This window comes from Patiria miniata, unplaced genomic scaffold, assembly GCF_015706575.1.
Source record: "Patiria miniata isolate m_02_andy unplaced genomic scaffold, ASM1570657v1 HiC_scaffold_29, whole genome shotgun sequence".
Taxonomy (NCBI): Eukaryota; Metazoa; Echinodermata; class Asteroidea; order Valvatida; family Asterinidae; genus Patiria; species Patiria miniata.
The window spans coordinates 9,552,619-9,569,687 of record NW_024037068.1 but is presented as its reverse complement, the minus strand read 5'-3'; the positions used below and the strand labels follow the sequence as shown (position 1 = coordinate 9,569,687).

Here is a 17,069-nt window from a genome sequence, read left to right as displayed (position 1 = left end):
AAACAAACAAAATGCACAAATTACAAATGATGGACTATAACTTTAAATTCCTTTGATTTTTTTCTTTGAATTTTGGCAAATAAAGAAAATCCTGTGCTTCCCTAATTTCCCAGATAATTCTGCAGTCACTACCTATAAATAACAGCGGCGCTTGACAGCTTACCTGCTGGACGAGGTTAGCAGCGCTGACAGCGATGGGCTGTGCCTGGACCTTCTGTGCAGCTGCAGCCATAGCAGCTGCTGCAGTGGCTTGGCTGAGGGGTAAGCCCTGTAGGCTGAACACCTGCGGCTGCTGCTGTAATGACAAAGAGAGCCGAGATGGTTGGTTTACTGAATACAAAGGGTGATGCTGAATGGAAACCAATTCGTGGGCACGTGTGGTTTAGCGGTAGAGCACAGGATTCATGATCGTGAGGTTGTGGGTTTCGAGCCCCGCCATGGCCATGCGTGTTGTGCCCTTGAGTAAGGCGCTTTACCTCAATTACTCCTCTCAACCCAGGTGTTAATTGGGTACCGGCATTATTCAATGCTGGGAAGGTAACAGACTCGCTGTGGAGGTGGTGTGGCGATCCCCCCACAGCAGCATATGAGTCTGGCCCAATCACTAACAAAAGAGAGATGGGCACTCAGGTTCGTCCCCCCTGAATGGAATCCATGTATGAACAGTAGATGAGGTTTTGTGACTAGTATCAAGAGCTCCATGGTTGAGACACATGTGTTGGGAAGTCAGGTTGGTGTAGCGGTACTTTCCTCGCCTTCCACCGCTGTGACCCGGGTTCGAATCCCGCCCGGGCCAATATGTGGATTGGGTTTTCAGTCCCTGCCTGATTCCGTGGGTTTTCCCCAGAATATTCCTCTGGGGTTCTCCTCCCACCTCTAAAACTGTAATTCCTTCTCATTGTCTTCTCTCTACAGGTTTCTTCAGGCTTGCGAGCTGCAGTGCACTTTTTGAGGAATCCTTGGTTTCATTACCAGAAATAATAGTAATTATACCACGTGGAGCAGTTTAGCTTATTTCTCTCAGTTACTACTGTTTTGAATCCTAGTGAGAGTTTCAACCCGGGTTGAAAATCTCAACCCTGGGCCCAATTTCATAGAGCTGCTTAAGCAGAAAATTTGCTTGAGCACGAAAAAACATTGCTTAGTAAAATTAGGTTACCGGCCAAAACTCCATGCGATGGACATTGCTTGTGACTGGTATTTAGCTGTTGTTTACTTAGCATAACAATCCCATGGAGTTTTGGCCGGTAACCTGATTTTATTAAGCAAGACGTTTTTGTGCTTAAGCAAATTTTGTGCTTAAGCAGCTCTATGAAATTGGCCCATGGTCTGGAGCAGGGTTGAGTTCAACACAGGGTGAAAGCAATCTAAGGGTTGATGCAGGGTTGAAAGTGTTCAAGTGTGAAACGCTGCATGTTTTCAACCCTTGTCATTTGTCTAGTGTGAAAAAGCCTTTAGAGAGTTTAATTAATTCTTTTTTTCTAATGATGCCGATGTTTCCCCAAAAGTGCAGATATTCAATGTGTTGACAAGTGAAAAAGTGCAAATTGAATCCACTGAACCTCTACCTTAGTTTAATGACATGCAACAGTTAATAAAATGATCGAGTGCTAATGGTTATTTTACCGACCACAGCTAAAAATAAAGTGATTCAAGTGCAGATGCTGCACTAACCTTAAAAAAAATCCCAAATTTTTGAAAGCCAAGTTCAAACTTCACACAAAATTTACAGCATACCAAAACAAATTTCTATGACAAAACTTCAAAGTGAAACTGAAGTTAGCGATGTGTTACATCCCTCTTGCCCAGTATTTTTACATCTCTCTCATGGAAGCCTGCTAAATGTTGAGAGACATAGTGCATTCAGACAAGTGAGTGCCCGTATTCCAAAATCGACCATGTACCACTGGTGCAGGCATCGATAACAAAGTCAATGGGAGACTTTTGAGACGTTGGTGGCAGCAAACATACAGGTACTTTTTCCATTGTTCACGCCATGTTTAACTCTTTCAGTGCCAAAGTCGTACATGTACGAGGTATATTTGTTAGTCCAAAATTGCCAACCTCGTACATGTACGAGGTAATGTTCCTACTTAAAATTGCCACACCTCGAACATGCACGAAGTAGAGTAAGCATGTTATCACAAGGGGGCGCTCTCGCTCTTTCTAATAATATCATTTTCATTCAGGTAAGACTTGTATTTATTTGTTTCATTGGAGTTCTTGCGAGAGGGCGCAGCACTGACACTCGTATTTTCTGCAAAAAGTGCGAAAATCCCCCGTGTGCAGGACATAGTTTCAGGGTGTATCACTATGTATGTGACTACTATTGACTTTCCAATATACCAAATATATACCAGAGAGCAACAACAACAGATTTAGTGAGTAAAACTTATTTACTTTTTTTTATAGAATTTTGAAACATTAAAAAAACGCTCGAAGTTCGGCACTTTAGGGTTAAACTTTTCAAATTTCGCAGGCACTGAAAGAGTTAAGCCAAAGCGCGCATTCTCATTATGACGCAAACAATGGAAAAAGGACTGGTATGTTTGCTACCACCAACGTATCAAATGTCTCCCATTGCAAGTCAATCACAAGTCCTCCAAAGTCTGAACATCATTTTCAAGCCCCAAGTCTCAAATCGACTGAAAAACTATTCAAATGTGACCGGACTAGTGGTTTTGTCTTGTGACTGACTAGTGATATGCACTGTGATTTGATTGGATCAGCGGTCCGGATGAGTACCTTTTGTGCAACGGCCTGAGCCAATGGCAGACTCTGTAACAACATCTGCGGATGAGCCTACGAAAAACACAGAGGGTTAAATAATCAGATTCACTGTTGTTGTAATACGGGCGATTCCCAATACAGTGCACCACGGAGAGGTTGCCACGGAGAGTCCATTTTTTGCAGTGCATTGTGGGAGACGGTCTACAAATTTGCCATGGTGCGGGACACTTAATATTGCTACTTTGTCCTGTCAGTAGCTTGGGTATCCTTTTCTTTTCTTTTCTTTTTATCAAGATGGCGTTTTTTGTGAGGCGGCAGAATAATATACCCCAATCTATCAAAATTTTCCACAAGATGTCCACTGACATTTGTTCAAATCAAAGCAAGTCGGCCATGTTGAAAAATGGACTCTCTGTGGCAACCCTCTTGGTGGTAACTTACGCCATGTGTAGGACTGAGGCAGCAAATTTGTTGCGCAGCTGCGAAGTACACTTTTTTATACGATCGATTTCACGAAACTTGAAGTAGCTGCAAAATGTTTTAAATAATCTAGACATCTTGGATGAGGATAATAGCGGCATTTTTTGGCAGCTGTCGTTGAATTACCTCTGTCCGCCACTTTGAAAATAGTTTTGCCCGATTTTTTTCAGAATCGTGCGGCAACTCTGAAAATTCTGTCACAAGTAAAATAGCAATTCATTTACTTCAAACACAAAGCTGCGAGTTTCTTGTATCAACCTTGATAAGTTGTGCAATGATAGGCCCCATGACAATCACGATTTGCAAGCAACATAGTTCATTTTCAGTCGCTACGCCGCATTTCATGCCACCTTTTAAAATTAATTGCACAAGTTACGCCACGATTTGTTGCAGAAGTCACGGGCTTACACGCTATGGAACTTTTGTAAAATGCGCATAACTGAAATGTTTGTGCAGTGCGAAAATGTTACGCAACTTTTGCAATAACTTGTGACGCAAGTGGAGTTACGCCATTAGGCCCAAATAAAAAAGGCTCCGGTTTCTGGTATGGAGCTTGCCCAAAAAGTGGTGCGGCGACGCGGCTTTTTTTTTTTTTTACCTGATTTTTTTGCTTCAAATGTCGGCTGATGACTGCAGATGGTGCCCGTCTAAACTTAGTGCAAATATATGGGGGTCCAGAGAGGCCACATAAAGCTTATTCTCGACCATAACCCAATCTAAAAACACGTTAAAATTGTGCAGCAGCAGGATTCCAGTCAAACCAGTGAGTTGGGCGGTTATGAGACATCATCTTTCATTGAAAAAAAAACTTTTTCATTTTGTCGATGCGCATGGCTACGGCGACACGCGCGCATACCAGAAACCGGAGACTTTTTTTTTTGGGCCTTATGTAAGGTTTCGTGAAACCTGCTGCCGAAATCAGGCATTTTCAGGAGGAATTACATACATGCACATCCCTGAATCTAGACCTTTATCAAATGAGTGTTATGAGTACAGTCACGTGTAAATGTCAAGATGATGATTTGTGTTGTTACAAAGTCAGTTTAATGCAGTCCATAGAGCTATATTAAATTACTAGAGCGCTGACTCAATGTACAAATGAAGCCTGCTAGGCGCATCAATGTTTGTGCACAAACGTATTTGGGAAACTCAAAATTGTGTACGGCTTTTGTACGGCTATTTGCATATATCTGCGTTTGTATTCTATACAGGTGCGTTATCGAAACCAATACGCCCAAAACCACAAAGCACGACCAGTAAATAAGCATTTCAATTTGGCTCTGCACAAACAATGCAAGCGCTGGCACGCATCCACTGCACGACAATTTTTGCCATGATGTTTTTTAACCGTGACGTTTTTTGCCATGACGTTTTTTTTTAAAGCTTAAGTCGTTTGCATATTTGTACTTGCATGTTGCACTTAGAGTACCCTTACAAAATTGACCCCATGTAATTTCACTTTGTTCTACGAACACGCACACGAATTCAAAATGTCTGCGCGCAGGACGGCTTCAAAGTATCTCCGTGCGTAAGAATGAGGAGTTGGCGCTCTAGTGATTGAACATAGCTCAATGATGCAGTTTTCTGCCACCAATACAAAAAAGATTGTGCCTTGATATGCAAGACAGGCAGTGACGCTTATTAGTTACAACAAATGTGGCATGAAGTGCGTGACTTTCGGCTGTAACAACGCAATAAGCCATTTGCGAATAACCAACAGTATACCCTTTGCGAGTACATTTGAACATCATCTGGTACACTGACTTCCTCATAATGCGTGGCACGTTTTAACTTTGAATTCTCCAGACCAAAGACACTGTTGCTCTATCACATGATTCGGGGCAAGCTCTTGCGTAGTAACATAAGAGACGCTCAGCATCAATACATTGTTCATAATGGGTGAGAATGGCATGAAGACACCAAACCATTCTGGAGCTTGGGGTTGCTAGCGTTAAGGCTTGCCCCGAATCACATGAAATAGCAACGGTCTCTTAAAGCTATAGTCCATCATTTGCAGCCATCCGAAAAGTAACTGGCGTAATTATTGTTGAAAAACAAACTTGGTTGAAAGATAGTAAGGGAACTAAACTCCCTGTGAAATCATTCTTTCTGGGAAGCTGTCATTTTGAAGTAATCAACGAAAGAAGGCATTTCCAACGGTAATTCTTAAGAAGCACCGTAGGAAAATTTAAATTAGTAGTTCGTTTTGTTATTCAGCGCAGCGCGCACAAGTATTGGAACGACGCACACGCGCGCGCGGTTGTTATAATTCGTCGGATCAGTGCGCGACGTCGCGTAGAGCTGCAATTCAAAACAATTCAAAACATGATTCAGCAACTTTTGATTTGAAATTGAGATCTTAGAATGCTGTTTTTCTCGGAATGTACAGCTGAAGCTTAGCTGAAACTTCATCAGGTTAGTTGTTCAGTATCCTTCATTAGATTTTGAACTCTTTTGTTGCTTCAAACGAACAAAATGCACAAATTACAAATGATGGACTGTAGCTTTAAGTCTGGAGAACTCCAAGGTAAAATGTGCCAAGCATTCGAGCAAGTCGGGGTATCAGATGCTACTCAATTTTGTTGGCAAATGGCTTGGATTGAGAGTGTGACGTCATTTAGAACCAGAAAGTGTAGTGCAAACGAATGGAGTACACGCGCGTGTTGGTTCACGCGCTAATGTCTTTCACACACATTTTGTGCGCGTGGCGTATTCACTTGGGTGTTCACTCCAATCCGTAGCGGACTCTTACATTGACGATGAACTGCGGCTGTGCCTGGGCCTGTATCTGGGCAATCTGCTGGGCCCCTGCCGAGTTGGCCAGCTGTGCCTGCAGCATGGGGATGGACAGCGAGGTGGCGGCCATGGGGACCTGGGTGACCGTCTGCTGGGCGACTGCCGCTGCAGCCTGGGTCTTGGCTGCGGCTGCTGCAGCTGCGGCGAGAACACCTGCAGCAGGCGTGGCGGTGGTGGTAGTGGCTGATGCAGTACCTGGACCACACAAATACAAACACAGTTAACGATTTTTGCAAATAAACCACATAGGCTAAAACATTGATTTGTTGCAGGGATTGAAACTCAAATACAACTTTTTTTCCTCAGGGTCTGACGACTGAAATATACAAATTTGACTCAAATCAAGGGTTTGAAGATTCAAATGCAAATGTGTCTGTTGGTTTTAGGACTCAATGGCAAATCACATCCTTACAGAAATGTCCCATGAGCATCCAATAGGAATCCCATGGGGTCCCATGAGATTCCCATGGGATCCCATAGGAAACCCATGCGGTCATCAAGAACACCATGTAAGTTAAAATGATAACCATGGGAGATTTTATGGGAAACCCATGGGAACACAATGGAGATTGCTGGACAACATGGGAACACCATACGGATTTTATGGACATCATGGGAACACCATGTGGAATTTATGAACACCATGGGAACACCATGGGAACACCATGGGAAAACCATGGGGATTTTATGGACACTATGGGAACACAATGGGAACACCGTGGCGGTTTTATGGACACCAAGGGAACACCATGGGGATGTTATGTCACCATGGGAACACCATGGGGATTTACTGGACACCATGGGAACATCATGGGGACTTTAGACACATTGGTACACCATGAGGATGCGGACGCCATGGGAACACCATGATGCTGCAGGAACAGGGAATTTGTCTTACTTTGGACCCTAGAATTACCATAATTATGAGTTTAACTCAAAGTTTGAAGATTCAAATGCAACCCTATCTTTGGGTTTGAAGACTCAAATACAACGATCGAGTCTTAAATTGAATTTGAGAATTCAAATCCAATACATTTTTGGTGCTTGAAGTTGAAGACTCAAATGCAAGCCCATCACACACGTGTTTGTGGACTCAAAACCTGATCGTCAATTGGTACAAGACTCAATGTAAAACTTTCTGTCTGCAAAAAGAGGGATTCCAACTTTGGTATCCGTCTCAGACTCTGAGAACCTTAAGTTGTAACTCATTAATAAAATTCTGCCCCACACTTTAAAAATGCTTACTCTTTCTAAAAGACCGAGTCCAGCAAAAAGTTTGTTTTGGAATTGATAATCAACAACAAATCCCTTGGCAATGAATGATTCTGGTTTGTAACGATACCTGCATCACTGCTGGCAACCTCCGTGGTGCTTTCCGAACTCATGCTGGTGTTTTGTTGGGCTTCTGCTAAAAAAAAAATGAAAAACAAAATTCAAGAATGAGCAAGAAATGCAAATCTAAGTTTGTTTGGCAATTATATAAAAAAAAAACCCATGTTTCCGTGGCAGATCCAGCATTTACGGAAAGGGGGGGAGCGGGGTTCCCAAAAATGGAGGTGAAATCCGAACACAAGCGGGGCATTTGCTCATGTGGGTGAACATTTCTGTCTTTTGAAGTCATTAAATAACCAGTTAACAGCAGAAGAAACAGGAGAAAAAGACACTTGCGACATACAGGTACCTCCCAACAGTTTTTTTGTTTTAGTCCATCATTTGTAATTTGTGCATTTTGTTCGTTTGAAGCAACAAGAGTGTTCAAAATCTAATGAAGGATACCGAACAACTAATCTGATGAAGTTTCAGTTCAGCTTCAGCTGTATATTCCGAGAAAAACAGCATTCTAGGATCTCAATTTCAAATCAAAAGTTGCTGAATCATGTTTTGAATTATTTTGAATAACAGCTATACGCGATGTCGCGCACTGATCCGACGAATTATAGCAACCGCGCACGCCTGTGCGTCATGCCAATGCTTGCGCGCGCTGCGCCGAATAACAAAAACAAACTACTAATTCAAATTTTCCTACGGTGCGTCTTATGGAAAGGCCTTCTTTCGTTGATTACTTCAAAATGATAGCTTGCCAGAAAGATTAATTTCACAGGGAGTTTAGTCCACTTACTATCTTTCAACCAAGTATGTTTTTCAACAATAATACGCCAGTTACTTTTTCGGATGGCTGCAAATGATGGACTATAGCCTTAAAGATTAGAAAAGTAGGGGAGGGGGGAGGCGCACCAGCTGTGCCCCCTCTGGATCTGCTACAGGTTTCTGAAATTCTCTTTCAGAGCATCCCGAGCTGTAGGCAACATCATCTTTGTAAAGCCACCGTACAATAGATGAATGCACATTCATTCTACTTTCTTTGTATCAGGACTGTAACTGTAAGGTGAATTCATCTGCAAGAGAACCTCAATGACGAGTTCTCCCCCCACCCAACCCCCCCCCCCCGAAAAAAGGAACTAGAGCAGATCGTGTCCTTCATAATTAATTCCCAATTCATTGTACATGTATGTGACATAATGTGAACATCACTCAGAAACATAACTTTTTGTTATTGTGGCCAAAGCTAGGGCTTGGCCTCTTTTGACCTTTTTTTCTTTTTTAAAGCATGCTCCAATTGAACACATGCAGTTTGAGGATTGAATCTGAAGTTCCGTCTACATTTCTGAGTGACGAAAAGTTATTGAGAATCATCGCATCAGCCGAAAAAGGCAGAAGTTGTTAATCACTAAAATTTGACGAAATTATTAAAGGAATGAAGGGTACAATTATGAGATGATTTTTTTTCTTCTTAGGAGCACATGTGCAACTTTCCGATCCTTTGTAATGTATGAAATCTATTTGACATCCTTTTTGCTTTCCCTTTATTGAAAAGTTCACTTCTTTAAAGGGAATGTACATGTACAACATTTGCTTTTGCTGCAATTTTCAGAAATACAAGGATTTGAAAAAAAATAAATGTTATAGCAAGTATTGTTAAACTGACTTGTTTTACATTTTGGGCTTGTAGATGCTGGAAAAACCAAGAAAATCAATCATTTTCTTGTAGTCTGGTTCCCTGACCCCACTTAAGATGAAACGGAGCAATTTGTAGACTTTGGAGAATTGCAAGGTCAGAGAATCAGTCTGGCAGGCTTGTACCTCTTCACAGGTGTGTAATCAATTGCAAAGAAAATGGCGGAATAACTAAATATGAAAAATTAGGAGCAGTTTTGAAAATAAGCCAGTTTTCTCCAACGCTGGTCGGCTGACCAGCGTTGGGAAAATACAATTTTTCTTGCAAACGTCAGCACATCAGGAGCCACAATTTTACAGGATGCTTTAGACTGTCATTCCCTAACAATCCAGTAAGGTATATCGTGATAATTTGGTCATTTCGTTTTTTGATGTTTGCAAATGTTGTACCGTATTTTCCCTTTAAACATTTAAAATCTTCCATGCTTTTCTGGCCAACTGAGGACGCTGTTGCTGTGATGTCATTTCAGGAAGACACTGTTCAGTTCAGGGGTTTTCGGTTCTAACATTGTTGTGAGCCCCAAACTTTGCTCATTGAAAATATCTGTGAGAAACAGTGTGCTCATTGGCTTACTGCCAAAGCAAAGAAAATTTACACCAGTCCACCAAAATACCCACAATTCTGGCAACTTTTGGTGTTGATACATACATACATGTAGCTGTAACATACAGCCTGTCTAAAAAAAAATGGTACAATCAGAAAAAAAATTGGTTAAATATGAAATTTCAAAATAAGTCATTCTTACTTGGCATAATATTAAAGAACAAAGACTGGGCTTTCCAATAGTGTTTGTTTGATCTCATTTGCTTTTGTCATTTCAGAGATATCATCAATTTAGTGCGATACACCAAAATCAATTTTGTGCCACTTTTATGCATGGGCTGAGTTGTTTCGAGTACTGTGCCATGCTGTCTTGAAGCTCACAAAAGATTGCAACTTGGCAAAAGAAACAAACTCGGTTTTTGTGTTCCGCAGTAAACTGGAGTTATCTCTGGATTGACAATTAAGCAAATGAGATGAAACAAAAAGTATTGGAAAGCCTGGTCTTTTTTCTTTAATGTGATGCTCAAAACGACTTACTTATGTTGAGATTTAATATTGAAAACAAATTGCTTTCGATTGTACCATTTTTTTTTTAGACAGGCTGTAGAAGTTTCTGCTTGAAATGACATCACACTTTTGCCCATAAACATGGGAATATTTGCATCATACATTGTAGCATAAAAACAAAACACCACCAAAATCCCTTGAAAATGGCAAAACTAAAATTGAAAATAAGGTATAAAATGGGACACAAAGGTGCATTTTCAAGGATTGCATTTAAAAAAATTACTTTGCATGGTCCTTTGTGCCCCTACTGCACGCTATAAGCAAACCACAAGTGATGGTTGGCGATGTCATCTGCAGTGCATGCAGAACATGGGAGAAAAAAAAGATTTGGCACAAATCCAACACTACACAAGTCACCAGCAAGGGCCCCACCAACAAGACCAAGTATTTGCCCGGCCGGATCGATGGCATGCATGATTCAGTGCTTTGCCTGGATGGACTTTGCATACAAGCTATTACCACGCTGCCCTGTCAATGCACTGAAACGGGACTGACCCTGCTTAATATGTGCATACCGCTCTCCTGCATAATAATTTTCTCTGAGGCGGCCTGTTGTCGCCTGTTCATTGTGCAGGTAGTGAATAGTCAATACAGCCATTGCTATGCATGAGGCCACAAAAGGGGTCAGCCACACACTGGGTATAGAGTGCCTTTATAAATATGCAGGCTTGCGCTTGTTGTATTTTTCTACGGCATGGGAACAGTCAGATGCCTCGGGGGAAAAACTGTTGGACTTGTAAACTACATTGTAAATGCACAAAAATTTTCATCAAGCCCTGCTTCGGAAATGTTTCGCCATATTAACCCGACAAAAAGGGAAACTTTATTTGTTACTGAATCTTAACAGTTCCAAGGATAGGCCTATATTCTCCAAAATTGTTCTGGGCAATTAAATTTATGTGCAGTCACTATAAAGTTAAAACTATATACATGAAGCTGGCAAATTTAAAAGCCAAGACATGTTTTGTGAGCATGCAGGCAGTTTGTTTTAGTATGGTCATTAAATAAAATGGGGCAAAAAAAACAAAAAAACAAAAAAAAAATTCCAAAACAACATGGTCAGTAATTGTTGACAAACTACAATTAAGTTTGTACAAGTACACGTCTGACAAAAATAAAGACATACCAATTTTTGTGATTTGTGTACATGTTCATAGGGTCACTGATTTGCCTTAAGATGCCAAATTTTCTTGGCCAAAATTTCTCCATCTGAGCTTATTTACCTACATAAGTCTGAGGGTCACATACCCTTTGATGTATTCTACTTGCCTACTCAAGGGCGGATCCAGAACACAATTTTAGAGGGGGGCAAAAAAATGTTGGTCCTCAAAAAGTTGGTTAAAAAATTACGACGTGGGGTTCGATGTTTTGAAATTTTGAATTTTTTTAATATAGATGCTTTACGGTGCGATCTGAGGCAATTTCTGACCACTTTAACCAATTCTTTTGGAAGCTGGAAAAGATGGTGGTGTAGGCCTACGCAGTGCCTGCCTTTATTGCGACATCGTTTAAAAAAAAAACACCCTTGTGCCTACTTCCTTGTTAGTCAAACCACACAAAGATTAAAGAAGTGTGCCGCTTTTGCCTACTGACTTTTCTAGGCCAACATTTCTCCATCTGAGCATATTTACATAATTTACATTAACTTGTTCGAAGGTTGCGTGCCCTTTATGACATACATTACATTTAGCTACTTACTTCCTTTTGGTCCAACCACACACGGATTAAATGTGTGTTCTCCATGCTCAAAATTTCAACTCAAAATATACATTTGTTTTTCCATTGCAATTTTCCTAGCAATGTAAAAGTTATTCACTTTTGAATGCGGCATAAAAAAAGATACACCCACGCTCAGTTGCTGAATTATTTCTTATCTGCCCGACAATAATTGTGCTCTCGGAAGAAGGGTTTTATTTGTGCACAAAATAAAAGCCCTTTTTCAGAGGGTTGCAAAGTTATGCAAACGCCAAAAAGTCACAATAAGGCCCCCCCCAAAAAAAGTCTCCGGTTTCTGGTATGGAGCTTGCCCAAAAAGTGGTGTGGCGACATGTTTTTTTTTTTTTTACCTGATTTTTTGCTTCAAATGTCAGCTGATGACTGCAAATGGTGCCCGACCAAACTTAGTGCAAGGAAGTCCAGAGAGGCCACATAAAGCTTATTCTCGACCATAACCCAATCTAAAAACACGTCTAAAATTGAGTTTGGGGGTATTGAGACATCATCTTTCATTGAAAAAAAAAAAGTTTTCATTTTGCCGACGCGCATGGCTACGGCGACGCGCGCGCATACCAGAAACCGGAGACTTTTTTTTTGGGGCCTAAAATGCTATTTTTTTATTTCACGAAACACCCAAAGTGAAAACTTGTTAGGAGAACTAAAATTCAATTATTTGAAGAGCACGGGTATGCTATTTAACTTTCTGTTTCCTACATCTGTGAAAATCAGCAGTTACAGATGTCATCTTGCTAAATGTTGGACTTCTTTTTTTTTTTTTTTTTTTCCTTGATAAATATTGAGGACTATTATGATTGCATTGAAAAGTCTGGCTCTCTTTAGCAACTTCTGTTTTTTCCTCTTGCCAAGGCAAAGTGGTTTATAAAAGTGCGGCCTGTAATGTCTAACTAAAAGTTGTAGCAAAACGGAATGATGCTAAGTTTTCTGTTCATCTTCTGCCCACAAAACTCCCAAAGACAGAAAAATGGCTGAAGCCTTAAACTGCCATTACAGTGGACCTAATCTTCCGGTACCCTTAACAACAAAAACAAGACTTAAAATTACGGTAGGTCTTCGAGGTGAATAAATGTGTACCAAGTTTGTTTTTCTTTTAAGGAACGGGCAAGTCATGCTGTTTTAAACAAATAATTTGAAAGAATACTCCTTTCAAGAGTGTTATCCTTGCCCCGATTTGCAAAAAGCCGGGCGGGCAGAGCACGGTGATATCCAGATTTGTGTCAAGTAGTTTTATTTTCTACATCAATCGGGATTTTGTGAAGTTGCACTTCGCCGCAAAAAAAAAGGGTTTTTGGTTACGAACTTTAAACACTTGACGACATCTTGATAAATTTATGGATGATTTCTTTGAAGCTTTTGTGCATGGTTTATGATTCAGCACTGAAGACTATGCATATTGTTTGTTCTATTTTTGGCCAAGTCAAAAAATAAACCAGTTTCGCGTCCCTGCCTGCTTTCTTTTTCTCGCCCGCTCACCTCCTTTTTTTTTTAAGTAAAAAATGCAAAGTACAGGGTGAGCAAAATAAAAAGGGAACCCAAACCCCAAAAATATAGGCCTATTTCAAATTTTAAAAAATATGTAGCACCAAGAATAATAATGACTGGAAAGCCAATTTCAGAAACTACTTTTAGGTGAAAAAAATTACTGAAAGTGCTCAATTCGTTCAAAGAATATCACCATTTAAACGCAATGACTCTAAAACCTCTTTCGTCCAAAATAAGCAAATTTATTGTGTATTCTGAATGTTTGGAACAACAGAGTCAATGACACAGAGTTCTTGTTTCAACAACTGTCAACAACTGTAGTAGCACACAATATCTTTATTAATTAACACCCTTGTTTTTAATAAGGGAATAAATGTGTGCTCCGGAGGTTTTTATCACTCTGTTTAATACCACTTAGAGTCTGGGTGCTGATAATTACTCGAGCCGGAGGTGAGGGTAATTATCAGCACCCAGACTCTAAGTGGTATTAAACAGAGTGATAAATACCGACGGAGTACATATTTATTCCCATTCATAAATACCTTTTCGGTAAAAAAAAATCATATAATTCGTTCAAAACATCCCGATTTTGTTCAACAAATTCACTTTATGCTTTTTGAATCATCCCTCCTGCAAAATAATGGAGTGTTCAGCTGGCGAGTAAGATGAAAACAACCCTTTTATGGAGATTGACGCGCGCGTATCATGTTCTATGCGATGTCGCGCAGAACGCACCTGGCGCGTTGCGTTTTGAATTTAGAACTATAAAATTCTAACTCCCTGGTAGTGTTGCGCATGCCTACATGAGGATTGTGAACGTTCAACCAATGAAACGATAAGAGGCACTGGATTTTTAGGAGTCCATTTTATTGTGACACTGGAAAAGTGTTTAAGACCAGCTGGCCATGTCTTTATCATCCGTTTAATACCGGCCACGTGACGGGCTCTCGACCAATAGGAATGGCTAAACTGTCTGAGGTATTTATGAATAGGCAACAATATGATATATTTATAAAATCCACTTTTTTTTTTAAAAGATGAGCCATCAAAAGGACTTTGTTGAATATCTTTATCTTTTAAACTGAGGTTTTATTGCTGGTGTTGTTTGAAGACAATTGTGACGACGATTCTTGAAATCGCATTTTTGGACGAAAGAGGTTTTGAGGGTCATTGATTCAAATGGTGATAATCTTTGCACGAATTGAGCAATTTCAGTAATTTGTTCATCTAAAAGTAGCTAATGAAGTTGGCTTTCCAGTCATTATCTTCGGTGCTACATATTGTTTTTTTAAATGAAATATGCATGTAATTATGGGGTTTGGGTTCCACTTTTGTTGAGTCACCCTGTACAACTTTTAAAAGTCTGAACAGAAAGCAAATTTGCAGGAAACTTTGCCTGGGAACACTGAACACACTTGACATGGCCTCAGCAATGTGAATGAAAGGGGGGGGGGGGGGAGGGGGTAGACTTCGGAACTCTTTGGATTGAATGGAAGCAGGATGGAAGTCAATACCGGCTTAAATTATGCAAACTGGTTGGGTGGCCAGAAACCACAGACTGCTCACTGCTGCACCAGAATCACCCACCAGTGAAACTGTCTCCAAGAAATATGCGGCAAGCGAGGTCACAGGTTATACTCAAGGCACTGAATACCTGTTGCAGTAAGGATTAAGAAAGAACAGAGCCGTATAAGGGGGACATAAGAAAAGACCCAGTCAGGGCTTTGGTATGCAAGAGACCCCATTCAGACGCCATCAAAGGGACCTGTCACAGGTCTTGGACCATGGGCCTCATCAACATGCAACACACCATCCAGCTAAGCTTCATGAATAAATAGCCTGCATTTTAAACAAGGTGCTGTGAATGGATTGAAAACTGAATAGGCATTAGGGTTCTTTCTTTTCTATTCTTTTCTGTATTCTTTCTTGCTTTGTCTTCGCTCTGCATGCTGATGGCTAGAGCTCTCCCAGAGGGATTTGTTTATTTGCGCGAGGGAGAACTTTCCAAAACCGCAGGTCCTATAGTGGCTGTGTGATGTATGTGAAGAGTGTTTGTTAACTTCTTGACGGGGGAAAAAGTCGCCGAGTGGTGGATGCTCGGCCAAAGAGAAAGGACCAGAAGCTGTACACGACCTGCATAAACAGTGCTGAACCACAGGCAGATGTGTCAACTGTGTTATGGAGAAATATAAAACAAGGCTGTACGAAGTTGCCAAATCTTTTTGTTCTGTGCCATGCATAGTGTAAGCCCAAGTTGCTTTTTGGGCTGTTGGTGATTGCTCTTCTTTAGTTGCGGTACCTCTAATGAGAAATGTTTCTGTTTCTTAAATCCCTGAACAAGAATCATTGGAAAGAAACCGTACGAGTACATGTACCGGTAGTATCCAGACGCCACTTCTTTGGTTGTGTACAGAGCGTGGGTTCGAGTCCCGGTCTTGACACTTGTGTCCTTAAGCAAGACACTAACCATTATTGCTTCGTGCGTGCTTAGTCACTGTTTTTTAAAGGGTAATATTCACTGAGCTGAAATATCAGCAGAGGAGGTTTTTAATTATAAATCTTCGTTGGATTTTGAGTGGTATTATTATTGGAAATGAACAAAATGCATGAAAAGCAAATGATGTAGATGTATGCAATATATTAATAACAAAATTTTCTGAAGTTTTTGAAATCTTCTTAAATACCCCTGGCCAAATCAATGTACATTGTACATACCCGTATAGTACCAATATTGCACACTTTCACTCTAGTTAGTCATATAAAGTGTTATAACACCTCACCCGCAGATTCTGTGTCTTGCAGATTCTGTGTCTTGATTGGCCGAGAGCGAGTCACATGTTACTTTCTAATTTTGCTATCTTTCTGTGCACGGCCAAAAGTACTATGCGCATAGCAACCAAAGTACAATACCATTAGCAACCAAAGTACTATTTCCGCGGCGCGGTATTTGTGTGCAAATGCATGCTGGTGCGCGCGTTGTGCGTAGCGCGTATTATTCCAAACAGAGCGCGTCGCAGACTTGGGTTCAAACATTTCGTGAAGGGGTAGTTTTTAAGAGAGAAATACATCTTCCACCAATTTTGTATTGAAATTGAAGTTCATTTCAGCTGTGTTCAGATTTAAATAATTTAAAATATTAAAATCAAACAGAATCTGTGGGTGAAGTGTTATAAAACAAATATTGAATGCTTTATCTCGTGGTGAAGTAAAACTAGCCTCCCTCGGTGATCCATGGAGCATTCAGCATTCTATATTCCCTCGGCTTCGCCTCTGGAAAATAGAATGTCCATGGATCACCTCGGGAGGCTAGTTTTACTACACCACTCGAAGCATTCAATATTTGTATACTATCCTACTATCTTACTTTGATATATTTTACCTTTTGCGGCAAAAGAAATTGAAGAACAAATGGGGAGATATTATTTAAAACTTGACATTCTCTCGCTTCGCAGGCTTCGCAAATTACAGATGCAACTGAAAATGCTGCCCCTTCAAGACCTGCCAACTTTTGCATACTGAATTAATATAAGCAGTTTGGTGTGACAAACCTGCATTTATATCTAAATAATTAAAATTACAACGAATGCCAATTTTGACCAAACTGTCAAAATTGATCCGCTTTGAGTTTAGATTTAGACTTAGGGACTCCTTGAGACTTTTTATTCGTAAATTCAAGCCGTGACATGTGCAACTTTAAAGCTGGGAAAAAAAAAAAGAAAAG

General features: G+C 40.5%; 1 protein-coding gene across 11 annotated transcripts in view; it reads right to left on the bottom strand.

Annotated features, from left to right (window-relative positions):
- The window catches only part of LOC119735514 (POU domain, class 2, transcription factor 1-like), a 51,431-nt gene that overhangs the window by 27,527 nt on the left and 6,835 nt on the right, over positions 1-17,069 (bottom strand). For 6 of the 11 annotated variants that reach the window (XM_038209238.1, XM_038209227.1, XM_038209228.1 and 3 more), the window contains exons 2-5: positions 7,349-7,414; positions 5,963-6,201; positions 2,746-2,802; positions 164-295 (exon numbers count right to left, since the gene is read on the bottom strand). In XM_038209238.1, the coding sequence (XP_038065166.1) occupies positions 164-295; positions 2,746-2,802; positions 5,963-6,201; positions 7,349-7,414 (494 nt within the window). The remainder of the gene's footprint in view (positions 1-163; positions 296-2,745; positions 2,803-5,962; positions 6,202-7,348; positions 7,415-17,069) is intronic. The other 5 variants (XM_038209229.1, XM_038209236.1, XM_038209239.1 and 2 more) reach the window with 3 other exon arrangements.